A 27,934-nucleotide genomic window follows, 5' to 3' on the forward strand; every position below is an offset into this window, starting at 1 on the left:
GTATAGAGAAGGATATGAAGGAAACAGTGCTATGGCAGGAAACTGAGGAGGAGGAAAACATGAAGGATGGAGACTTGTACAGGAGCGGGCGTTCTTCCATTGATGCATAAGTCGGCTCTACCCTTCTCTGGTCTGACTCATCTTCCACGCTGGTGCAGTCTGCCTGTGTGCATTTTCCAGCACACACACACACGTGCGTGCAGACGCTGACACGTTAACAGAGGGAGCTCCGCCTCCTCTGCAGTGTAGCGACAGCTAGAGAGGGGCAGCAATGGAGGAGCCAGCAGTGCAGCAGGAAAAAATAGAGGGATCGTGGGAAGGAGGGCATGATGAAGGAAAAGCAGACTGGAAGAACGAATGCTCTCTCTCATCCCTCCTTAAACATTCCTGTCTACTTTGCTGGTCATCTCCCAGGGACGCCGACATCATGGAGACTGATGAGAGAATCCTTGCCAAGACGGCCGAGATCAGAGTAAGAAGACCACAGCACCTAGCACTGGTGTGTGTGTTTGAATCTGTGTGTCTGTGTGTGTCTGTGTTTTTTGTCGAAATCACGTTTTCTGTTATTTGTGAGATCATTTGGACAGTACCTATATCATTTTTATGCATGTGTGTGGCTGTAAGGTTTCCAGTTTGGGACCCTTCCATCACTGCATTTCCCATGATGCTCTCATGTGATGTCATGATGCTGTAGGACTAGTCTCACAAACATGAAGCTGTAAACACACACGTGTTCAGCGCAAGTCTGGATTGCCAAATGTCCTGGTCCTTGAAATGTTCAGATTTTGGTGACTTCTCTATGAACTTTAAAAAAGGGGAAGTGCCATTTCTGGTGCCAGAACAAAAACCAACCAAGCAAAGGGAAAAGCTCTGTACAGTAACTTGGGCTGGTGTATTTTCGTAATTTTGTTTTTTCACCTGCACTTTGTGTGTGTGAATGTTTCATCATCCCAGCATTTATATCGTTCTGCAGATTTTAACTGTGTCTTTGTGTGTGATGTAGGAGCTGGAGAGCGCAGTGGCAGTGGAAAACTTGGAACTTCAGGAGCAGAGGTCAGACCGCAAAGAGCTGGAGGAGACACTAGTTAAATTAGAGAAACACAAAGAGAAACTGATACAGCAAATAAAGGGAACCAGACAGCTCTGCTATGAAGAAAGTCAGCAGGTAATGATGCACAGTACTGCTGCTCTGGCAGCCTGTGCTCTGTATTTTTTCAGCATTCACGTGATGCGCAGCTGCATGAGTGGGTATCTCATCTCCTTGAAAACTACGGTCAGTTTGAGGGACGTTGATGTTAACTGTGGAGTTTTGAGAGGTGGGTGAAACTGTTGAGCGCACAGTGTAAGTGTTCAGAACCATGGCCAGAGAAGATGACTTTGAATAAGCCAAAGTTTTTCAAAATTCCAGAATGTGTCATGGTTCGGGGTTTGTGACACAGCTTTTTGAGTTTTCCTTTAGGTTTATGACGCTTTGCTTTATTAGTATGTTTTAGGGTTGAGTTCTGCTCCTCTAATATTTTGAGTTATTTTGTATTCATGTTTGCCGAGTCTCTCTTGTTCCTGTGTGTGTTCCTTCATCAAGGCCCCCTGTGTCAAGCCCCATGTCTTAGTCTGCATCTTGGTGTGTTTCTTGTTTTATTTTGACAGTCTCTTGTCCTATGTTCAGTGTGTTCAGTTTTTGCTTCCCCCTTCTCTGCCTGTCTGAGACATAATCTACAGCAATATATGCAATATATGTTATTGCAGTACTATTGTTATAATATCGTAACATGGGGTGTCTGTTGATTTCCACCTCTTTTTATATATTTTTATATATACATATAAAAAATTCCCTTCTCGCCCTTGTGGGTTGTCTATCCTTCAAGCTCGGTCCTCTACCAGAGGCCTGGGAGCTTGAGGGTCCTGCACAGTGTCTTAGCTGTTCCAAGGACTGCGCTCTTCTGGACAGAGATCTCGAATGTTGTTCTGGGGATCTGCTGGAGCCACTCGCCTAGCTTGGGACTTGCTCCACCTAGTGCTCCCATTACCACTGGGACCACTGTTACCTTCACCCTCCACATCTTCTCGAGCTCTTCTTTGAGCCCTTGGTACTTCTCTAGCTCCTCGTGTTCCTTCTTCCTGATGTTGCTGTCATTTGGAACCGCTACATCTATCACTACGGTGTCCGGTTGGTTAGCCACCACCGCTTTGTCCGTCTGTATCTGGAAGTCCCACAGGATCTTAGCTCGGTCATTCTCCACCACCCTTGGGGGCGTCTCCCATTTTGACCTTGGGACTTCAAGGCCATATTCAGCACAGATGTTTCTGTATGAGTGAGTAGCTTGGTGAGTTTGTATCCTCTGCTGCTTCTCTTCAATGTGGGGTCCCACAGGGTTCAGTTTTAGGCACGCTTGTTTTTCTTCCTATATCTCCGACCCCTTGGCTCTATTTTCAGGAAACATGGTTATGCTGATGACTCCCAGATTTATTTCCCACTTAAAAAGATAAATGGCTTCTCAGTAGACCCTCTACTCAGATGCCTTGATGAAATAAGGGCCTGGATGACTTTGAACTTTTTACATTTTAATGAGCAGAAAACAGAAGCGATGGTTTTTGGTGGTGCTTCTGAGACCACTGCTATAAATCTTGGTTTGCTGGCACAGTATGCTAAAGCAGTCATCACTAATCTGGGAGTTAAAATGGAGGCAGATCTTAAACCTGAAAGCCAGGTCAGAGCTGTTGTAAGATCTAGCTTTTTTCATTTGAGGCAATTAGCCAAAATAAAGCCCATCTTATCAAAACAGCTTTTTGAGACAGTAATCCATGCCTTTGTTACATGTAGGTTGGATTATCGTAACACACTTTATTGTGGGGTTAGTGATGCATCCATTAGGCGTCTGCAGGTTGTGCAAAATGCTGCAGCACGTCTTTTAACTGGAACAAGCAAGTCTGAGCACATTACCCCCCATTTTAGTTTCACTCCACTGGCTACCTGTACATTTTAGGATTGTTTTTAAAATTCTCTCATTTGTTTTTATATCTCTTAATGGCCTGCCCCCCCCCCCCCCCCCCCCCCACCCCCCCCCACCCCACCCCACCCCACCTCTCGGAGCTACTACAACTATATACACCTGCCCGTTCCCTTAGGTCCGCCAATCAGCAGCTCCTTAAGGTACTGAAAACTAAGTATAAATTTAAAGGTGATCGCGCTTTTGCTGTAGCTGCTCCAAAGTTGTGGAATGATCTGCCCTTGCACGTTAGACAGGCCTCTTCTCTTTCTGAGTTTAAGAGTCTTCTTAAAAGATATTTATAGTGTCCCATTAGAATGCAGCTCCATCTGAATCTGCACAGGTGCAGTTTCTACGTAGACTGTAAATGGGCTGTGAAGCAGCTCGAAATTCTCATTTTGTGCTTCAAAGTCACCAAAGCGCCGCAAACTCAGTGCGCTCAGTTTATCAGCAAAGTGCGCATTTGGGAACATTGTTGTGCTGACTTGGTTCAACATTACTTGGCAACAGGGAAAGTGAGGCAGGTTGCACTGGTGCATTTGTGACAGCTTCACTTGAAATGCCTTCACCGCATCATACATGCCATGTCCATGTCCTTGCTGAGCTCAAAAACTCTATTGAGAATTTTTCCCCAACTCAGCCAGCGGACCTCTGTATGATAAGGAATGTCGGTAAACTCTGAATTTATTTCCCACATAAAAGACTGAATTTGACAGTGATTTAAACTTTTAGTTCGGATAAAATTTGCGGTTTGCGTCACGGTGATCATTACATGCTCCATTTTTGGGACTTTACCACACAGCGTTTCCTGGTGTATGATGCCGTGATATGCTGTTAACTCACCGGTACAGTTCTCCTGCATCTTTACTCGCATCCTGCTGACTAGTCCACTTTTTTCACCACACAACACCAGCGCGCCATCTGTTACAAATCCAACAAGTTTGTCCCAGGGCAGTTTCATGTCGGTTACACTTTGACATACGTTTCTGCTCAGGCTCACATTTGCCAAAATCTGCGTTTTGTCTGGACACAAGACGTCGCACACCATCACGCAGCTCTTCAGAAACTCTCCCTCGGTAAATGGCCGGGCTGATTTGGCTATCTCCTCTGCTACAATAAAACTTGCTTTCACAACAGCTTCACTTTGTGATTTTGCTCTGGTGAAAAACATCTGCTGAAATGTCAGATTCTTCTTTAGCTCTTCTACTTTCTGTAGTTTCTGCATTTAGGTTTTTCAGCTTATCCTGATGTTTTGTCTCGTAGTGCCGTCTTAAATTAGATTCCTTAATTACAGCCACATTAGCTCCACTAATAAGACACACAGGTTTACCGGCAATGTTTGTAAACATATATTCAGTCTCCCACCGGTGCTTAAAGGCTCTGTTTTCAGAATCAACTTTTCTCTTCGCCATTGTAAGGGGCTAGCTTCGCAATTCGCTAGCTTCGGGAATGTTCCCAGCTAGCCTAGCATTCAGCAAGGGATCTGTAGTTTGTGTGTTATTAGTGCCTCATATCGGCAGGCCATGCATAACAATAATAATAAGTCTATATAAAATGATAAATGTCCGCCGGGCCAGATGTGGCCCGTGGGCCTTGAGTTTGACGCTTATGCTATTTGCATTTACAGCACTTTGTGAACTGTGGTTTTATGTTAAAGTGCTTTATAAATAAAGATGCTATGCTATGCTATGCTATGCTATGCTATGCTATGCCAGCCGCTTGGTTATGGCGTTCCCTTTATGCCCTGCCTGCTAGCATCTGGACCCTGCTGTGCTGGATTGTCTCAGGGGCATCCTACACAGCCTGCACCTGGAGTCTTACCTAGTGTGATAGACCCTAGCCTCTATGGATCTTGTGCTGAGAGCTTGTTCCTGTGCTGCCATGATTAGTGCCTCTGTGCTGTCTTTCAGTCCAGCTTTGTCCAGCCACTGGTAGGACTTTTGGATATCAGCCACTTCCACTCTCTGCCGGTGGTACATACCATGCAGGGGCCTGTCCTTCCATGATGGTTCCTCCTCTTTCTTGGGTTTCTGTTGGCTCAAGTTGTCACTGACCAGGCAGTCAGTTTGAGCCATCTTCCTAATATAGTTTGTTGTCTAATCCTGGACTGTGGTGCTGACACTCACCAGTCTCTGACCTCCTTCCTTCCACTTACCATACAGCCTAAGGGTGCTGGACTTGGGGTGAAACTCTCCACGCATGGTCAGGAGCTTCCTGATCTTGATGATAGGCTTCTAACCTCCGTTCTTACCTAACGGCCTCTTCAGGTACTTGTAACTGTCCTCTATGTCTGCATTGTTGCTTTCTGGTAGTTCAATCCCCTCAGTTCTGACTACCTTCCCTCTCTTTGTTATCATCCGACTACACTTTTCCAGCCCGAACAACATTCCGATGTGATTGTTGTATATCCTGGTGGTTTGGATCAGTGAATCGATGTCTCGGTCACTCTTGGCATTAGCTTGCTGTTATCCATGTAGAGGAGGTGGCTGACAATTGCTCCATTCCATAGTCAGTATCCATAGCCAGTCTTATCAATGATCTCACTGATGGGTTCAGAACAGTAGTGAGGACAGAGCATCTCCTTGGTAGATCCACTTGATGATGGCTTGTGCTGTGGGCTTGAAGTTGAACTCTAGCATTGTCTGCCACATCCCCATTAAGTTCCTGATGAAGGCCCTTAGGGTCATGTTGATCTTGTACAGTTCTAAGTATTACAGGATCCAGGTGTGGGGCATCAAGTCATGGGCCTTCTTGTAATCAATTCGGCAGTGCACAGGTTGGTCAGCCTAGTCCACCAACCTAGCTGGTGTTTTGCGCCACTGGTATTCTTGCCAATTCCTTTCTGTGCCCCACTCATGTATTGACCCATGTGACTGTTCATCTTAGCCACTATGATGCCTGACAGGAGCTTACATGTGGTACTGAGGAGGTTATTGGCCGGTAATTGGACGTCACCGATACCATCTGGGGGCTCTTGAGGATCAGAACTGTCCGGCCTTCAGTTAGCCATTCTGGGTGTCTCTCATTGAGTAGCAGCTGGTTCATCTCCGCTGCCAGACGCTCGTGGAGTGCAGTCAGCTTCTTCAGCCAGTAGGCGTGAACCATGTCAGGGCCTGGTTCTGTCCAATTCTTCATACTGGCGACCTTTGCTGTGGTCTGTTCTTAGATCTACTAGCCAATGAGCATTGCTGTTTTGGGTTGTGTCCTTCTCCCATATGCTCTTCCAGTATTGCTCTGTCTTCCAGCCTTGGTGTTGCTATTCTTACGATAGCACAGTTGTCCCCTTTGGAACTTTATGTTGGGGGTTCAACGTGAAGGTGTGTATCCAGTAAGGGTCAGCAGGCTAGGCACCCATGCTAACCAAGCCTATCTCAGAATATTTGCGATATATTTAACTGAAGCCATAACTGTTATGGCTGTTAACTGAAGCCATAACAGCTTGGACTTCACCAGGTCAGGTGTTGAGGAACCTGGACTGTCAGGAGTAATGAGAAATGGACCAAGGTAGTAGATACTTGTTAACGAATAAGTTCAGCTGGTTTGGTTTGGTGAGTGACGGAGGGAAGTGACTGACCATTGAGAGCATTTACAGCTACCAGAACCTCACAAGTTGTTGCACCAAATCTCTGTCAATCAGACTCTGCTTGGCACCTGCCTTCAAAAGCACTTGTAATGAATAGGTCCTGGTCTTGCCACACAGGGTGGTAGGGAGTTGCATACGGGGACCCTCGGCATCTGGAGAGGCACTGCCCACTTAGTATCCCTGTCACGGCCCACAGTTACTGGTAGGCACTGTCTTTTGGCCAGACACGTCAAGAGGCCAGAAAATGGCCCAACAAACCACAATACATACACAACTGCTCGTCGAACCTCCTCCAGCATTTCTCTGATGTCAACCTTGTGCATCCCAGTTGCATTGGCTCAGGGGGAGGCAAAGCAAATGCCAACAAGGAAGACTGGGGTCCTTGAAGATCAGGTCTCTTCAGCCTTCAGTTAGCCATTCTGGGTGTCTCTCATCGACTAGCAGCTGTTTTATCTGTGCTGTCAGACACTCATGGAGCTAGTCAGAAAGGTCCGAGGAGCAAAACGAATGGAGAAGTGCCCACCCAGTCTTGTAACCTCTAACCCTCTTCTCTCTCTTTCATGCAACCGATTGTCAATCCTGATTGCAAAATCTGCTAGGCTTTCAAAACACCTGGGTTCATCCCGTGCAGCGAGCTCATCCTTTTAAAGGGGAGCACAAAGCGTTTTCTTACCCCCCTGTCTCTGTGCCCTTAACATGAAAATTAATGGAGAACTCGGCTACAGACCTGGTACTGTCAAAGGCCGAGCAACTGATGGGCTGCTTCATCTGTGCACAAAGGATGGTGGAATAAAACCTTAAAATCTTACAGGAACTGTGCATAAGTAAGTATTTCTAAAGAATGTCACCAGGAGGTAAGATCTGACCCATTACAAGTCAGGGTCCTGAAAGGAACCAACAATTATTTATTCCCTTGAATTAACATTGGGAAAGGCCCTGGAAGAGTGCTGGAATAGCAGAGCAGAATGAAGAAGAAGCCTCTGCACTGGCCCACCTCACCTGTAAATGGTTCAGGAGAGGGGAGCGCAGAGAAGCGGAAGCTAAGAATGTGGGTGCACTAGCCAGGGACAGGGTTGCAGGAGCAACTCGTTGCAAAAAGGTTTCTCGGATGGTCAACAGGGTGTTGTTCACCCTGCCTGCCTATTGCTCGGACTCACAGAACTGTCTAACTAGACTAGACGCCTACCTTGACCTTGGCCTGTAGTCTCCTTCTCCATGGAGGGTACTGCTCCTTGTGGCTGTTCAACTTGTAGCCAAGATTCTCACTGTTCATTGCTGCCGTGGTGTAGATCAGCTTGTTAGTTTCGGTAACCAGCTATGGAGGATCCAGGTTTCAAGCTTCGCCATGAATCTGTCTTTCACTCAACAATCCTTCTTCTATCGCACATGGGCTTGGTACCCAATCTCAGGTGGGGGTAATGGTATCTCCCCCCTGACCTGTCATCCTGGCTCCCCTTTTCTATAGCATGTGTGTTGTACCTCTTCAATTTCTAGCCATGAGAGCGGTCCCTTCTTCCGAATGTTGGAACACTGAGCTACTAGTTGTTTTGCCATCAATGTGGATGCTGGGTACTGAAGATTCCATAAGAATCTTAATCATATTCGTGTAACCCCTTCCACTGGGGTTACTTGTGTAGAGCATTCCAACAGTGCACTATTTTTGTCTCTTGCCCACCGATGCCTTCCTGTTCCTGTAGCCCACTTCTCATCTGGGTGCCCTGGTTTCTTAACACCTGATGCGGACCTTGTTAATCCGGGCGATGTCCGAGCAAGTATGGCTTCATATTTATCTCCTTCGCTCATGTCTGCGGTAGGCTTGGTTAGCATGGGGGTCTAGCCTAGGACTCTTATTGGATACAGTCACTCCAGGCGGAAATCGAACTTGCGACTCCCGTTCCAAAGCTGTGCAGTCATACCGTTACACTTGCTGCTTCTTAATTAATGCTTATTTAAATAATTAGTTACTGCTAAACGTTCCTCCAGGTGTTTCTTTTTCGTGCCACTTAAGCATGATTTGAACTTCTGCAGGAAATCTACATCATAGTTTATATAGTGAACAGAAATTCCTTTTATCCCTACACGGCAACCTTCCGCACCATTCAAGTCATCATGGTAGACAGTAACATGACATGGAGTTACATTCCTTGGGAGGTGCAAGTCAGGTTACATTGAAGGTTGCAGCGTAGTTAAAATTGGGCTACAGTTATGTGTAAGTTGCGATGCAATCTGACACAGATGTATAATTCATGTGTTACTCTTCTAACCTTGTGTTGCTCTTATCAGTCTCATCAGAAAGACATTTCACTGCTCTTAAATTCAAGATGAGCTAATACATTTGTTGTTGTAGCCCACTGGACTGACTGAGTCCTGTCTTTCCAGATCCTATCTCTGCAGGCAGAGGAGGCACAGAAGGAGAGCCAAGTGGAGGAGTATGAGAGGGAGCTTTCCAGAGCCAGATGGAGGCTGAGGAAGCTAAGAGAAGAGGTGAAACAGGCCAAGAGGAAAGTGGAAGAGGCTGGAGAGCGGAACAGTCCTCTACAAGACTCGATCAGACAGTCTTATGAAGAGATCCTGCAGGTACAACGATCACTACAAGGATGTTTGAGTGCATCTGTCCATAAAGTGTTCATATCAATGATTTCTATTTTATTAATATCACTTATCCCCTAAAGCTTTGAAAAATGGACCATCTGTCCATGACTGCACTAAGAAAGTGAATGAAGTAAATAACTATTCCCGTTTTTTGGTAGGAATATAGTTTGTTTTTCTGATTTCAGAGAAACACAAAAACATTTTGCATTTAATTATCTCAAATAAAATATGTGTTGTAAAAAGAGGAAAACATGTATCTGGTTTCTTAAGTTTAACAATACCAGCTTTTCATGTTCACCCCACTCCTGTGTGTGTTTCTTGCAGGAGGAGCACACCCTGTACTCTCTGTCAGGAGGTGCAGTCACTCCAGAAAGCCATCTGGATGAATCAACATCTCTTGCAGACACCACTGAAGATAATCTGCCGTCTCTGAGGCCATGGGGAAGGAGCCAATCACTGCCTGCCTATGCTGACCTCATAATGGTAAATGGCAATGATGATGGCGAGTACCCCTTACTGAATATGAATGACAATTTTCAAGTGTGATCTAAAACAATACTGACGATTCCTAGAAGTGTGAGAACAGGCCTTAGTCGCTGTTAAGAACAGAAGGTTTAGAAACTATCATCTCCACATTTATTCACTATGTTCTGAAAGCAGATTTCTCCAGTGTTCCTTAAAGGAACTACTAGCAGACAAACTGGACACTGCGGAAAGAAATCCCATGGCATGGATAGCTTTTTTCATGTATTTGGAAAATAAATATTTAGTCTTCTTTGACAAATCGATGTCGTTAGTCCAACAAAACTATAATGAATTGAATATTCTTGTATGGGAAATACACCTCTGGTCACAGAAGCTACTGTTTTTACAGATTTACATGGCTGCCTCTAATACACATTATACAACTGTGACCTATGTTTCTCTCTGGACACCATCTGTCAGCTGTTTCAGCTCATCTGCTCTAGGGCTTATTAGTCCAGTCCTGGACAGTTGTTTGATACACTTCAAATAAATAATTATTTTTTTTATCTCTTTCCATACCCTCAAGGATCTACAGTCTTTTATTCTGTGGAACTTAGAGAGATTCTTAGGCATGATAACATGACACACTTCACCAGCAAAAAGAACAGCAGATCCTGAAAGTTTAAATACGACATATTTTACCTGCCGCTCCCTAAATCTTTGCAGGGAGCCATTTGCAGTCGTGTAATAACCAGAGACCAAAGAGAGTCAGTGACACTCAGTGATTTCAAGCATCTACGGGTGTGAAAAACACTGGGAGAGGCAGGTCCCACATAAACTTTTCTCAGCTTTGAGACTTAGAGAGAGAGAAAGAGCCTTAGAGCTTTTTATTGTCATTGTGCAGTTTCTTGCACAGCGAAACTGGGTAGCTGGACCACAAAGTTGCAAAAGTAAAGAAGAGAAAACAATATACAGCAAGGGAAAAAAATGCAATATATATGTGTACATATATGTGAGTGAACTATATACATGTTATATGGGATGTTAATTCCACTGAGACCAAAATATTGTAGAGACTGAGATATTGCACATAGTTGATTAACAGCAGCTTCAGAGCGGTTGTGGTTTGAGGCATGTGGTTTGAAAAATAATAGCATCATATAAAAGCTGCATTTTCTATTTACTTATCCATGTCTAAGATTTTAATTTGTTTCATGATCTGAAACATGAAAGTTTTACACATATTCATAAATATTGCATTTGTCAAGATAAAAATCTGTCAAAAGACTGTACAGAATGTCGTCTTTTGTCTTTGTTACAGCAAAATGAAATAATAATAATAATAATAATAATAAAAACTGTGGGACCAGTGTTTCCCAACCACTGTGCCGCGGCACAATTACACTCTCCTCCACTAGAGGGCAGTAAAACTACCTCCTCTAATAAAATGGGTTGCCAACTGCCAGTAAAACAGAAGAAGGCGAAGAAGAAATTACATAATAGTCATGCTGTGAGACGACACAGGGCGTAATAGCAATAGAAAAGAAAAAGTAGTCAGTCTGGCCTGGGCCCTGGAGAAACCAATTCTGCTATACCTGGTGCGCGGGCAAAAATTATCAACATGCTTTTTGTGACATTTTTGTTTGGTGGTGTGCCGTGTGATTTTTCTAATGTCAAATATGTGCCCATGGCTCCAAAAAAAAAATAGCACACGGCAACTTGATTTACCAAAGTTTCTTTTGTGAAAATAAGAAATAAGAGTGAGGCCTTCAAAATGCCAAAAAAGAGGAAAAAAAGAGGAAAAAATAGAAAGAAATCTGTGCAACACAAGCTACACGAGGGAGACACAGACGACCAGATCTCACCTGCTAACAGCATCATGGAAGATAATGGCAAGCAAGCAGAGGCTAGTGGAGAACAATCAGAGAACTAAATAAATTCAGAAAAGACAACTGTGCGTAGCTGAGTGGAATCAGAGAGGCTATAAGTAAAACAAACAAGAAAATGGAAGAGGCTGAAGAAAGAATCATGAAACCCGAATACAACTTAATGAGGAAGCAGTAACAGAGATGATGAAAAAAATCATCCTAAAGGGACGATCCAGAAGAGAAAACATTAGAATATGTGGCATTAAAGAAGGATTGTAGGAGGAGTCTCCATCAGTAGTGGATTTGCCTGACTCCACTGAGCTACAGGTGGAAAGAGCACACTGCACTCTGGTGCCAAAGCCACCACCAAATGTGGTGCCATGGTCCATAGTTGTAAAGATGGCCAACTTCAGATTGAACGAAACAACACTGAAAGCAGCCTGGCAGAAACATGGATTTGGACAGATTTGAAACAGGATTAACCTAGATCAGCGGTCTCCAACGTTTTTTGCGCCACAGACCGGTTTATGCCCGACAATATTTCCATGGACCGGCCTTTAACGTGTCGCGGATAAATACAACAAAATAAAACTAGTACCGGTACCGAAAAAAAGAAAATTTATTCGTAACACACATGAAAAGACCCAGGAAAACCGAGTAAACGATAAAAACGATAACAAAATAACGCTGAAAACCAATAAAAACCCTGAAAACCATACATTTCACACCCGAGCCTCAACTCTCGCGGCCCGGTACCAAACGACTCACGGACCGGTACCGGTCCGAGGCCCGGGGGGTGGGGACCGCTGACCTAGATCATGATTATGCAGCTTGGGTTTTAAGTTGGCGAAGGGAATATGCAGAGGAGACCCACCTAAACTACAAGGAACAAGAGAAATGAAAAAGAATGGGTTTTACAAATGTATTTTCATCATCTCATAATTCTGGATGAAGATGAGGAGTTGCCATCCTTTTATCAAGCATTTTGAAAAAACATTTGCGATAAGAGATAAGGAGGGGTGATTTATTTCAATAAGGGAAAACATTGAGGGGAATTCAATTACGCTGCTAAATGTGTATGCAGCATCTGGTAGCGATATCCATTTCTTCAAGAAAATTGAATTCGAGCATACTGAAAGATCCCCACATTAAAGAGCAGAGCCGCTTTTATTTGGAGACTAATGACAATGGTGACGTGCGCCCGATATTCCATGGGATGAAAAAAGCAGCTCTAAAAGGAAGAATCAGAGTATCAAGAATCAAGTAAACAGCTGCTGGACATGTTTGCGAGGGAAGAAACAAACAAATATAGAGGCATTATTTCTGGCGTATACAATGGGCTTAAAAACAGGGAAATACATTCAACTCTATATATTAACGTAAAGTGGGAAATGGAGGGAGGAAAAATGGACAACATTATGGACATATCGATGGAAATGTAGCGGCTCACAGGAAGTATAGCAAGATATTTTATTACCCCTTACCAAATATCTTGCTGTGAGGGCAATTCACTGGGGAAATACTAAAGCAAATCATAGTCATGTCTTTTGGGATTGTCATGGTATTAAAACCTAGTGGCAGGAAATACACAATGCAATACAACTTTAGGAAGTCATCTGCCTTTGGAGAGTAAAGTTAAATCTTTTGGACTAATGCCTGAAGGATGGCCAAAGAGAGACAAATATCTGTTTATTATTTTGTTGGTGGCAGCCAAGAGAGCCATTACAAAAACTGGCTCTCACAGAAAGCCCAACTCTGAGCATGTGGATGGACATCACAGTAGACATTTACAGGATGGAGAGAATGACAGCAGACGCCAGTTATAAGAGGAACCTGTTTGCTTGATGCTGGAAGAAATGGATGGACTGTCTGATACTACACAGACCGGACATTGACCTTGGATTGTACTAGTCTCGAATCAGATTTGGTGTAATAACAATTTCATGTCCATTAATGTTCCTGTTTTTGTTTTAGGGGTTTTTGTTTGGTTTTTTTGTGGGTCATACATGTAAAAAAAAACAAAACAGGACATTTAAGCTTTTACTTTGTAACTACTGATAAAAATGAAAGTGCACAGTATATTGATTGCTGAATTTCAATAAAAAGTCAATAACAAACACTCTTCTGTGTTATATTGCACTGTGACAAGTGCTGTATAATGATCAATTTATACAGCACTTTTCTGCTCTTTCTGGGGTGACTGTAGCTCCGGAGGCAGAACAGATCATCTATTAATTTGAACATTGGTGGTTCAATCCCTGGCTGCTCCAGTCATGCCAAATATCCCCTTTCAAGATACTAACCCGAAGTTGATCACTAACACATCCATCGGAATGTAAATGTGTGTGGATGTTAAAAAGAAAAGAAAAAAGTGCTTGTGTGATTGAGGCAAGTTTTATAAAGCACTTTGAGTGAAGAGAAGAAAAGTGCTATATAAGAACCAGTCCATTTCCCATTTCACTCATTTACGCACACATTCATACTGCCATTTGTGCACTTACACTATATCCGATCCAGTGGCTGTTTGGCATGAATTATCTTCTCCAGGGCATTTCCACATTTGGACTGGAGGAGCCAAGGCACTGAATATGAGACATTTTAAAAACACTGCTTAACAAAGTTATTAGACCATAAAAAGATATTTATACAATCAAAACAAAAAGCACAAATATTTTAGAAATCTATCAAAAATGAATTTAAATTTAAATTCAAATTTAAAACTAGTATCTGTATTTAGCAGGGAAATATAGATATGAATTCACATGTTTTCTCTGGGGAGTCAAAAATGAATCAAGCTCATGCATGTGGACTATTAGTGTGTGATCTGGAGCTGTTTGTGATCTTTTTTCTTCAGTGTATTATTCTATGTCTTTCATATTTATGCTACAGTTTTCGCAGGTTTTTATCATGGAGAATATATATATATGTGTCTTGCGTTTTCTTTTCTGTGACATTTTAGTAACTATCTCTCTCTCTGTGCCTCCAACACCTCCAGGGGGGCAGTGGTTCACCTTTCTGCAATAATCTAGTCGGTACCAGAGAAGAAGATGACAGTGGGACCAGCTCACCAAAGGTAGCTTCGCTCTTACAGAACATGTCGTGTCATGCATAGCACGAATTATGTGCAAAACATTTTAGGCTAAAATCCATCCAAAAACTTGACATTGTAATTAGTGCTGACTTTATTGATATGAAATCAGTTTAAATTAATTTAAAGACCTCTAACCGGTGTAACTTGGCAGCACCAGCTGTCACTAGTCAAAGGCATCTTCCTTAGTTTTGGATAGAGCCATGGTGTTGTGACCTCTGGTTGTCACGCGTCCACAGATGGATAGGTCTGACATAGAGGATGGCCTGGAGGAAGGGGACCTCAACGCCGAAGGGGAAAACGAAAGAGACCAGGAAGAGTTCACTATGAACCCCAACCCCCTCAGCCAGCTGGACTTCTACCAAGCCAACCCCTTCGCCCGCTGTCAGTGTGACCGTATGTAACAAATTCAGAGGCTGAGCTACTATTGCTGTCGTGGATTTCAGACTTTGGCACTCTTTTCTCTAATTTACTTTGAAAGAGGTGACACGCATTGCTGAATTGGAGTGGGTATCCGTTCACTTTGCATTGCAGTACTGAAAAGTTAAGAAAAGTTGCATTTCTCGAACATCAACCTGGCCCCCAGACAGTTAAATCTGAATGAATGCTGTGCCAGTGCATCTTTCCAAGCAAATCACTCAAGAGTGTGACTTTGTTTGCTTGGGTAGTTTGGCATCAATTTGAAGAAGTGGTTGATGATTGCAATACCTAATCTTCCTGTTAGAATATGAACATACTCAAGCCCTACGGCTACACTCAAAAGTGATGTAATTGAATTGTTTGAGGGTTAAGTGATTTGGCCTTAAGGTGGTAATTGGAACTGGACATGAACTATGGCAGCCAGAGGACTGGGAATCAGAACTGTTAAAATCCAGCCTCTGGGTTGGTGGAGACTACAGCTTTTTTTCTGTCAGAAGGGACAACTTAATTCATGCACAAGTAGAACTTTTCCCACTAGGACATCGGGCAGCTCTGATCCTGGGGCTGTGTATGTGGTTCAAACTCTGGAGTAGGAGAGGACTAGAGTAGGGGCTCAGAAAATAAACCAACCCAAGCTGGGCATCAAAACTCCTTCAACTCTAGGGACCAGAGGGAGCTAGGCTGTGACATCGTGGGATAAATGATGATTTTTTTATTTGGCAAACTAATCATATATGCTTTTGTTACCTTTACTTTTTGTTGCAGTGGTATTAATAAAGTACAGTGATTTCATTTCTTTTACACATGATTTATAGATGACCTCTTCAATGAAGACCTATTCCTTAAAACAGACTCATCTGGTGAGTTATAATAGACCACTAATCTAAACAGAACTTCACTTGACATAAAGAGGCTCTTGTTCATTTTGTTGTTTTGTTACTCAACTTCAATACTGTTCTTAGCAAAACTTACAAGTATAAACTCTTTAAATATTCTGATTTTCAGATGGCTTTGGTTCTGACCCTTTCAAAGGCAGCGACCCCTTCGCAGCAGATATTTTGTTTCCGTTGACGAATACTGCCACTGGTGAGAGCACAGGAAATGCCGGTGACGAAGCAGACACCAGTCTGTCTTGTGTTGAAAACAAAGCTTCAACGGGAACTCAGTGCTTTGAGTCAGAATTCCCAGATGAAGACAGTGACATAGAGATTAGCTACAGTCGAGAGGACCTGGACACCATTGCTATGGAAGATGATTCTCATGGATTTAAACCCATTCAGAGTTCGTCAGAGGAGCTGGGGCCAGAGCCTATCCGAGGGTGGCGTTCCCAGGGACAGTATTCTGTAGAATCTGACCCTAATGGGTATGAGCTTGATCTTGGTGCTGTCTCCCCGCCCTCCGACATAGAAGAACATAGTCTGGGATCTCTGGCTGGAGAGGCTATTACTCAGTCATCAGCAGGATTAGAGCAAGGTAATTTATATTTTAGTCACACGCCCGGTTATCAGACATGACAGTTTTTCAGTTTTACTTTTTATTACTTTCATTTACAGTATCTCACAAACGTGAGTACACCCCTCACATTTTTGTAAATACTTTGTTATATCTTTTTATGGGACAACATTGAAGATATGGCACTTTGATACAATGTAAAGTAGTCAGTGTACATAACAGTGTAAATTTGCTGTCCCCTCAAAATAACTCAATACACAGCCACAAACTGCTGACAACAAAAGTGAGTACACCCCTAAGTGAAAATGTCCAATTTGTGCCCAATTAGCCATTTCCCTCCCTGGTGTCATGTGACTCGTTAGTGTTACAAGGTCTCAGGTACAAATGGGTAGAAGGTGTGTTGTCGCAAATGTGACCAAATTATTCAGTGGTGCAACTAAAAAAAATCCTAGGTCTCACTGGTGTGACCAACTTTTCGAGTAAATAAAATAAAATAAAATTCTCAGCAACTCTGAAAATCTCCGTGTGGTCAACAACTGACACACATTATGCACCTATCGTGGTCTAAACCAATCAGAGATAGTCAGGGGCGGGACCTCTGATTGGCCGTGGTCCTGTAGTTGTCCTTCGTTTGTACGTTTGAAAGTGCAGGCAGATAGAGAGAGGTCAGTAGCTCGAATAAAGCGATATCGATTCATTAAATCCTGAATCAACTTTTAAATATTGTGATATCCTAGAACTCAGGAACCACGGAGACCATGTTGACCTCACAGTCACTTCTTTGTTATATTGAACTGGGGCATGCGCCACACACACTGACACCACTCTTCAACAACTGTTGCCCCCTGGTGGACAATTCCTTGTTACAACATAACAAATATAAATGTATTTTGCCAGAAACGCCAGAATCTCAGGTTAAAGCTCACAAAACTATTTCAACAAACAGCAAATGAGAGCAGGAAAACGGATTCTGCACAAAGAAGTAAACACAGAGCCGCCACATCAGAATCAGCTTTCTCTTTCTCGGCTTTCTCACCCGAGGGCACGGGTGAAAGCCGACAGCTCACTGATTCTGATGCGTCCGGTCCGCGCTGTGTTTACGTCTTTTTTGCGTGAGATTCTGAGCTGCAGGTTTTATCTCTCTCCAACCGAAATTCACTGAACCAGCAACAAAAGAAGATCCAAACTACGCTTCACATTTGGAAAAACATCGTCATTTACATTTTTCATTCGCTTATTACCCGCCGGTCTACCGTGGTTTACAGCACTGTCAGCCGCTGTCTTTTTTTTTTTATTGACTTAAATGGCCGCGAACTAGAAAGCCTAATTTTTGCTGTTCAATACTGAATTATTTTTTTTTAATTAAAAATTTTGCAATATTGCAGAATATTTTTAAGTTTATCTGCTATAAAAAGCCAGGCCAGGAAAATCTCCCTCATGTTTTTCTGTGTTTTATCCTCAGTTACTTTGACACAAAGGCTCACACCTCTGATGAAGTCTCACATGTATCAGTACTGATAAATGATCAGAATTAGAATATTTCTGACTGTCTGAGGCTAAATCGGGACCTTGTGAATTGGAATTGAATGGATAATAGAAATCAGTGTTGATACCCAGCCCTAGTGAGCAGCCTAGGCCCGACAGAAGTGGATGTAGCTGTGGGTAATGAGAAAAGATGAAAAGAACGATTGATAACTTTTTTGTTAAGTTAAGGCCTGATCTGTCTGAAATTCATAGCCAGCTCTGACACGGAGCCATCAACCTCTGAATGCTGAAAAAGCACAGTGTATCCAGAAAACACATTATATGCTGCAATAAATGCACTGCCCAAGTCTCCCCTCTCTCCATTGCCTTTCAGTGGCAGGCAGCAGCAAACAGGTCATCAGAGGAGGCTGATGTGATGATGAAGTTTTACATTACCTACGGTATTGCCAAAGAGTGCCAAAGCACTTTAAGCACAAGCAGTTTTTCAGTAACTTATCTTGTAGAAATGTCCTCCAAATAAAGAACTTTGTGTTGACAAGATTTTTAGTTAATCATTTACACATTAATAGTGTCTGTACGGACAGCAATTCCAAGACAAACTTATTTGGCTCAGATGGTGTCAACGGTGTGTAGTGGCAACCAGGTGGAGTACAAAGACAAGTCTTGCCTACAGTCAAGCATGGTGGTGGGATGTTTGGGGCTGGATGAGTGCTGCTGGCACTACAGTTAATTGAGGGAACCATCCTTAAATGGAAGGTGGAGGAGTGAAAGGTCTCTAACAACCACCAGATCCATGATGTCATCATGGAGGAGTGGAAGAGGATTCCCGTTAACAGAGTTAAGGCAGTGTTGGAGAATAATGGTGGCCACACAAAATATTGACACTTTGGGCACAGTTTGGACATTTTCACTTAGGGGCATACTCACGTTTGTTGCCAGCAGTTTAGTATGGAAGCCCGTTTCCGCCACTAAAAAAAAAAAAGCTAGTATCCATAACTCGAAATTTCGAGTTATTTTCTCGAAATTTCGAGTTATTTCCTCGAAATTTCGAGTTATTTTCTCGAAATTTCGAGTTAGCTCTGCCAATCAAAAATATACGTGAATGAGGTCGCTTTCTTGTTACCCGGAAGCATATGGCGCAGGACCGCGCACTCAAAAACGGATCCCAACAAATTAAAGTATGTTTGCTGATAGTAACACCATGTGATTCAGCTAATAACACAGGGATTTCATCATTTGTGAAGCCAGGCTGAAAACACTCAGCAATCTGTGCATTCACGACTGGATGTAATACTGGTAGCTTAGCTGTAGCATTTGTAGCTGAGGGCTTCAGCTTCCGGGTAACATGGAAATGACGTCATTCACGTAGATTACTGATTGGCAGCGCTAACTCGAAATTTCAAGTTGCTTTTCTCAAAATTTTGAGTTAATATGTCGAAATTTCGAGATAATAACTCGAAATTTTGAGTTATGGATCCTTTTTTTTTTTTTTTAGTGGCGGAAACGGGCTTCCATAGTTTAGACATTAATGGTTGTATGTTGAGTTATTTTGAGGGGACAGCAAATTTATACTGTTATCCAAGCTGTACACTGACTACTTTACACTTTATCAAAGTGTCATATCATCAGTATTGTTCCATGAAAGGATTATGCTAAAATATTTACAAAAATGTGTCTCACTTTGGTGAGATACTGTGCATGTGCATATACTGATGCTGGGAGTCAGTTTCCTGCTTAAGTGGTGTCTACTTTAATTGCTGACCTAGGAACACATTTCCATTACACAAAAAAGTTTCAGACTGAATTTCTTTTCTAAAACGGCAGCCGTCAGTGCTGCTCCTCAGCCTCCTACGCCTGTGGGATGAATGTGAAAATCCTATGTGGCTTTGAGGTGACGGTAACCAGGATTCAAACTCATCTGAGATTTTTAGTAGATGCACCTATACTATAAATTAGAACATTCTAGATAACGTCCTTTTTGAACTATCACATTTAGACGATTTTCAGAAAACTTGACCTCTGACCTTGACCTTGAGGTCGAGGTCACCGGGATACAAACTTTAGAGAATTTTAGATACCGATGGTTTCAGTTTGAAAATCCTACATCGCCTCGTTCTCGAGTTATTGCATTCACAAACTTGGGTGTCCACAGGGCCCACTCAGAGGCCTTTAGGGGGAAAATATGCCCCCTATTGTTTTACATGTTGCATGTGATGAAAATTTAAATTAGTATCACAAATCTTTTTTCTGTGAAAATGGACTGACAGCATTTCTGGACATTGACTACGTTCGATTTTAGATGTGCAATTTTGAGCAGTATAATTGTCTTTATAAACTTTAAACCTTTGAATATCGTATTATTTCAGACTCTTTAGCCTGTAAGCTTAACGTCTTAAAATTGTGGTCTTGTAACTGCGTCATAATTCTATTCTTAACTACTCACTGTATATTTCTGCTAGGTGAGTGTCTTGGTTTGACTCAAGCTGTTGGCGAACCTGTCCTGTTGGAGCCAGGTTGGACAGGCAACAGAGAGGAAACGTTGCCCTGTGATGTCACTTACAGTCAGCAAACAGAACAGGTTAGGAGCATCAAAGAAGAAATCCAAATCCCTGCTGTTCCACAGAACTCACTAGAGTCCCAGAACATTTTCACTCAGCCTGACTCACATCAGAACAGCCTTGAGTTGAACTATGAACCAACCAGTCAGTCTTCCTTTGACCCGTATGGCTTTAAACTCAGCCCAGAGCATTCTAGTCACACTCTTTTAGACCCTGATGAAGATGAGTTGAGTCCAGAACCTGCTGATGATGATCTGACCTTTGACCCTGAACCCTGCTCTTCTCAACATCAGCTGAACTTTGATGCCTATGGGTTTGACATTACCTCCTCCCAGATGACACGGGACTTTGACCCTTATGGCTTTAAGCTGAGCCCTCAAGAAGAGAACCAGGAAGTATTGGATCCCTGTGGCCATGACAACCAGGATGCAATAGACCGTTGTACCAATGACAACAATGAGCAAAGAAAGCTCTCAAGCTATAATAACCCAGAAATACTGAAACCTCATACCCATGAAAACCAAGAAGTGCTTGAAAATGATAGCCACAATAACCAGGAATTTCTAGATTTGTGTAATAATGGAAACCAAGAAGTGCTGGAACCATCTAGCCTCGAAAACAGGGAGGTGGTTAACCATAAAAACCAAGTCCTGGAACTCTGTAGTCACAACAATCAAGAAGTTGTGGACCTCTGTCGGAATAATAGCAGTGAGCAATTACTTGAACCTTGTGACTGTCATAACCAAGAAGTGCTGGAACCTCACAGCTTTGGCAGTCAGGACGTCCTGGACTTCTCCTATCCTAAAAATCAGGAAGTGTTAGATTTAGATAGCCATGGTAACCAGGAAGTTTTGGATTTTAATAGCAAGGAAAACCAGGGCGTGCTAGTTTCAGGTAGCTACAATAAGCAGGAACTTCAGGAAAATCAGGAGTTACCTGACCAGGAGGGGTTGGACTTGTTGAGTACAGACATTTTGCCTGAAGCAAACAACATCCAGTGCATTCTGGAACCAGAACAGGATGTCAGTTCTGTTAATGACAGCTCAGATAGTGATGTGGCATCCGAAAATATGCTGGGACTGCAGCTCAGTAACCCCAGTGTCTGCACCTCGAATACCACACATACTAGTACTTTAAACATGGCCATCAGTAGCATGTCTGCCAGCCAGGACCTTAATTCGTCTGCTGCCCTGATCCACCACAACCTTTTAGAAGGTGATCTCGGTTCAGTGTTTGGGGCTGGAGGATACATTGGATGTCCTGATGTAGCTGATGACCTAGAGCCATTGCAGAGAAGGCAGACAAACCCAGTACCAGAGCCAGTACGACCAGTTAGGCCTCCTCGACCATCTCTCAGGGTAAGTTGGACGTTATTTTTCTTAACTTATTATAACATTAAATCGATGGCCAGTTAGTTTGATATATCCTGTGAAATCCTAATTTCAGGTTTACTGTCCTTTATTTATTTTTTGCTTTTATTTGGCCCATGATTGTCGACATTTTGTAGAACTTGGAGATTAAGAATAAATACCCAACATTTAATATTAATATAATTCAAGCCGTCATTAATGTGTTAGGGTTAGGGATTTATTTTTTAAATATGTTATGTGTTAAATTTGAACTTTGAGCTGAAATAATTACAACTGTAAATATTTCTCAAGAGTAGAACCAGGTATTTAGTCATTTTAGCAAAGTTAGAAGTAGAATAGCATCCATTCACATTTTTCTGATCTAATACTTTGTGACTATCTGCTAATACACATCAATGTTTCAGTGTTAATAAGCTGTTTTCCTCATTGTGAGACTGGCCATAATTACTGTATATCTGGCTCCATTTGAACACCTAACTTAATCCTAAGAGACTACATTTACTGGATTGTTGGTATTTATTTGTGAAATAATAAATGAGAATCGGATAAATACATGAAACAAATATTTTTGGATTGATTGATCCAATTTAACTGTCAGACTATGAATTGGCTCCCCAATATTCCATCCAGGTTTTGAACCAATATTTGATCCAAATGTCGCATCATTGTATCCCTAGCTAGAATTATAGTTGTTCTGTTAGTCAGCTATTCCATTAAACTGCTCCAAAGTCCGAAACCTTTCAAACTTCTTACAACGTTGAGATGAAAAACATTTCTTGTAGGGGTTGGACAATATGCCAAAAGTTTCCATCCAACAGCCAGAAATTGTTGATATATTTATTGTTGGTTTGTGGTGCCATGCATACATGTTTTTCTTTGTACTGAACATTAATTCTGGTTTCTTTGGCTAATGGTTTGCACCACTACTAAAGTGCCTGCTGAACAGCCCTGAACCTATCTTAAAGAAAATATTTTTTCATTTTGTTTGAAGTTCAAATGATTATTTAAAATAACTGTCAAAAGTCAGCGTGCCTCTCGAACTGCTTTGTGCATAGAAAATTATATTTAAAAAAAAAAAACATCTACTTAAAAACATCTACTTTCATGTGTTTTAGGCCAAGGACAAGGCCCAGTCCCAGACTCAGGTCATCGATTTAAAGTGATCTCTCACCATGAAACATTCAAGTGAGGTTTACTGTGTCAGCACGGTTCCTGTGATGACAACAAGGCAAGAAGTGAAGATGATAAGGAATAAAGTACGACAAAGGGAAATGCAATGGAGGAAAAATGACTAAAGAGCTCATTCTGGTGTTAATTATCACAGTAAATTAGTTCAGGTTAATCAGAGGAGAAACAATGGAAGGCAAGATGAAAAAACTACCAGGAACCAAATGATAAAAAAGATTTCCTGATTATTATATTAAGAAACATGATTTTATCCAGTTTTTTTATTTACATCTGTCAAGGTTGCACACGACTGTCTGACCTACTATCTTGTCTTTTTATGATTTGATGAACTGAAGAAGGTTTTGACGGGCCTGACTGGTCTGAAGTGCAAATAATGTCCATGTTTGTGATGTGACATACAGTAAATATTAGGACATATGTTACAAGACTTCAAATAGATAAACTGTATATAAATGATACAATGTAATCTGCTGTTGTGGTTTTGAGATTATCTATCCAATTAGTAGTTTAGATCTAAGTTGCATATGAGCTGTAGAGAGTTTATAGTCAGATTTACCAATGAACGCATATCCACGCTCACAACAGTGTTTTCACACATCATTTAAGAGGCTCCTTAAAGAGAAGCAGTGGTTCACTGCCATTCTAGGCTGGATTCTTCAGTTTCACCAGTGACAAAGCACGACTGATGGCTGTGGTCAGGTGTGTGCTTTGTTACATGTGTAGCACGCTCAGTAGTAATGCGATGCCACCCATGTTTATAATTGGACTGTAACTGAAAAGATGGCCACTTCATTCTTTGTTCCAATTTCATACTGCACACTAATGCTGAAAATAAAAACTATGCAGGGATTTTGGTTGTGTACTGTTAGTTAGGCAGTTACAGACGTAACTACCTAACTAACAGCGCAGGCTTCCAATTCTTTCTTTTGTTTGGTAGCAACAAATAAAAAAGCAGCAAAGCTGTGTCCACCCAGGAAATGTGGGTGTGAGCAATGAAAGTCAGCGACATTGTCTGACTTCAAGTGGCGATGGGCAAAAAGCCCAGGATGAACTTTTCTCATGTTGGAGGCCACTGGAGTGACTGACATTTGTAAATGCATGAGGTCACCTAGGCAACCACAGCCTGGAGCGTCTACTAGTGATCAAAGCGATGCATGAGGGGAGCGCTGGGGTGGGGACACAACACCAAAAGACAGATAGTTACATCTGAGTGGAAGACTATTGCCTTGTACCGTTGTCATCAGTAGTAAGCTCTTGTATTTTTGTCTCTCCCTCGTAATGTAATTAATTTTACTACTGCTGATATTTAAAGACACCAGTACAGAAGTACTGTATGTAACTTTCAGAAAGCAGTTTCTTCTGTCCAGCAGCTTTTTATAGCACTGCCAGTGAAACTTTATGAAGTAATTAAGATGTGTTTTCATTTGTGGATGGCGCACACAAAGTCGAGCAGATTTACAGTGGTAAGGCAGATCTGAGCATTTCATTGGTGTAAACATCTTTGCTTAGGAATGGTCTGAAGCGTGGAACCAGGACACAGCGAGGGTAAATGTGGAGTGGGTCTGGCACCGGTGTCGCTGTTACGCTGCCCATCCGGCAGTTTCTTCCACACAGGTCTGATAAGTTTACTGTGATCAGACTAAAGTAGTCAGAACCAACAGTGACGCCACAGCCAGAGTACAAAGCAGAAATCTGTGAGCTGATCATTTTCTGTAGGTTAATCACTCCCAGAGACCTCTTTGACACTGTTATATCATTTTCAGGTTATAATTAGATATCTAATTATATGTAAAACACTGTTATTCCTTTTGATTGTACCCACACAAGGTCACACGCACAACTGCTTTTTAACAAGTACATGATATTTACTGGTATGGTAGCAGAGCATCAGTGTAACCAGTTCATTAGGCAGTTCAGAAATGGCACATAGCGCTTTATTCCTCTGGGCACCCGAAGCCTGTTCTACTGCAAGCGTCATTTAACCATTTGCACTCACATTCACACAAGCACTTTCTTTACACCTGAGAGCTTTTCTCTAACAGTCACATACACATTGAACTTGGGGTTCAGTGTTTTGCAGACTGGAGGATGAAGTCATCAGTCTTCCTCCTGAGCCAACCTGAAGTACAATTCCAAAAAGTTTTCATGCTGTGTAAAATTTAAATAAAACAGAATTGGCTCATCTTTATTCCTGATAGAACACAGAAAGCATATCAAATGTTTAAACGGAGAAAACATATCATTTTAAGAGAAATATGTAATATTTTAATTTGATGGCAGCAGCACATCTCAGAAACAGGGTCATGCTTCCCACTCTGTAGACTTTGGGAGAGGAATGCTGTCCCATTCTTGTCTCATAGAGATATTTTTCACTTTATGATGCTCCACCAGCTGGTAACAGCAAGGACTCTTCTACTATGAAGGCTTTCCATGAAACACATGCCATCTGGATGGGAGTATATGCTGCTCTAAAACTGCCAACTCCAGAGGCACTGATGCACTGCCACACCATCAGAAACGCAGGTTTTTGAACTGAGCACTGACAGCAAGTCGGATAGTCTAGAAGACGCAGTGTCCATGTTTTCCGATTTCAAATTAAAATTTCTTCACTTTGCTTCAGTCCATTTTAAATGAGCTTTGGTCCAGAGATGGTGGCACTGTGGTGTGTGTGGACAACACAGTGAGCTGTGTTCACAGACAGTGATGTCTGGAAGTGTTCCTAAGCCCACGCACTGATTTCATAACAGGATCGTGTCTGCTTGAGGACCTGAAGATCAGCTGCATCTAATGTTGATTTTCAGCCTGGTCCCTCATGCAAAGATTTCTCCAGATTCTCTGAATCTTCTGAGCTTATGACTTTGGATGATGAGATATTCACTGTCTTTGCAACTATTTGTTGAGGAACATTATTCTGAAATTGCTCTACAATGTTGTTGAAGCACTTTTTTGCAGATCTCTCTCTCAGATGTTCTCTTTTTCCCCCAGTCCTGTTACTGACCTGTCATCAGTTTGTCTAATTACGTATAAAATGTTTCTTTTTTGTGTCACTTACTTTGTCAGCCTTTTGCCGCCCCATCCCACCTTCTTTGAAACATGCTGCTGCCATCAAATTCAAACTGATTGTTTTTACATGGTAGTACAAATATCATGAGTGTGAGTCTACCTTTACATGGCACACTCAGCAGGCACTGATTGAACCTTTCAGTTCACACAAAGCTTCAGTTCAGCCTACCTCACTCTTTTACCATGATTTCATGACAGCAGCTACACCCATTAAAAGCAAGTATTCCATGACTTTCATATTTGTAGATATGTACATGAACTCGCATTTTCTTTTGATTGTACAATGGTACACATCATATAGCAAAGACATTAAAGTGAAGTCCCACATTCCACCTGCTTCAAACGAGATGCTTCCACTGAATAACTAGAATGGTTCCATTGGAAATGGAAGAAAACACAAGCTGGTTCACGAGTTAACATCAAGGGTCTAATCATTTTAAACAGAACCAGTTAAAGAGCCAGAGCTAATTTAATATAAAAGAGTCAGTGAGACCCCGAAGACCAGCCATCGTCACCTTACCTTATATTCAAAGTTCTTACTTCCAGTTAAAGGATTACTGATGTGTCCCAAAAGTGCATCCTGTTCATCTGGACATTTTCAGTGGGAGAAATGTTTCGTCACTCATCCAGGTGACTTCTTCAGTCTCAGCTGACTGCAGGTTTCCCCAATCTTATATACAGTACATTTGCACAATGAGTGAAACTAGCACCACTGAAGGAACAGTGGGCTGGGAGGTCAGTTCCTGGATCATTAATATGCAAATTGTCATGACCACCGATCAATGGCCATGAGTCCCATTCACAGAGAGTTGGGGAATGGCATGCATCGAGACATTATTGACGTGCGTTTTGCAGTTTTCCTATGCATTTTGGTCTTTTGTCCATGGAAACCATGTGGGTGTAGCATAATGTGAGGGTACACACCTTTAAAGGATATTTAGATCTAATGTGTGTTTCTGTATCATTTAGTATCAAGTTATTGGCAAAATCTAAAATTGACAAATCTACTAGCGTGAATCACAACACTTCATATACAAGCACAGTGCTCCATGTATTTGCTTTGTTCAAATGTACAATCATGTGTAAAGAAAACAGAACATTTAGAAGACTTATTTTGTTCATTTGTTGCATTTTGGAACATAATTAGTTACATACACAACACTAAAATAACAGTTTGCACACTGCCAGCCTGTTACACACAGAAACTATGACGTATTGAGCATGGTCTGCTGCAGAAAACTGGATTATCTTTTTCAGACAGCTGGCTAAAACTATGCTGTCTCAAGCTAATAGACTGTAAACCTAAGCTGCCCGCTGGAAGCTCAGCTTCAACAGCAGTTTCCTGTCTGACTGCCGCCCCCTGACTCATCCACCAGTGGCTGTACTGACGGATGAGAGTGCATTGTACCATGATGTGCTTACAGTTAAGCATATTCCATATAAAGTAGTCTCACACATACACAAGCATGCATCATTACAACCAGTAACATGTGATTTAAGATGGTGCTGCATTGTATCTTATGTGATAAAAAGCAGGTTTGCTCAAAATGTCAGACTTTTTGTGGTGTAATAAAATAGCAAATCTGGAGCTCCACAGTGTGCCAGCTGTTAATTTGTTATCCATTCATCTTTGGCCCAGAACCTGCCCTAATTCTTGTGTGGATGTGTGTAGATTTTTGTAGTTATGCATATAAACTTACCTCAAATGTTAGCAAAATAGGCGTGTCACAGCTACCCATGTCAAATAAAAATGAAAGTCAGTTTCTGAGTTTGAAAAATTGAATGATGCAGTCAAAATAATGTCGTCCTCACAAT

The 27,934-nt window shown here is 42.0% G+C and overlaps 1 protein-coding gene across 1 annotated transcript; it reads left to right on the top strand.

Moving 5' to 3' along the window:
- LOC146648755 (uncharacterized) lies at positions 1–27,881 on the top strand. The gene is made up of 10 exons (XM_085388556.1): positions 1–472; positions 1,004–1,165; positions 8,950–9,147; positions 9,487–9,645; positions 14,491–14,568; positions 14,823–14,979; positions 15,819–15,863; positions 16,009–16,476; positions 20,400–21,856; positions 22,984–27,881. The coding sequence occupies exons 1-10, from the start codon at positions 272–274 to the stop codon at positions 23,029–23,031; spliced, it is 2,973 nt and encodes a 990-aa protein (XP_085244682.1). The 5' UTR covers positions 1–271; the 3' UTR covers positions 23,032–27,881.
- The last annotated feature ends 53 nt before the right edge of the window (positions 27,882–27,934 follow it).

Source organism: Rhamphochromis longiceps, linkage group LG18 (assembly GCF_057381845.1).
Source record: "Rhamphochromis longiceps isolate RC_006_pf linkage group LG18, R_longiceps_female_GT1.1, whole genome shotgun sequence".
In the NCBI taxonomy this organism is placed as follows: domain Eukaryota; kingdom Metazoa; phylum Chordata; class Actinopteri; order Cichliformes; family Cichlidae; genus Rhamphochromis; species Rhamphochromis longiceps.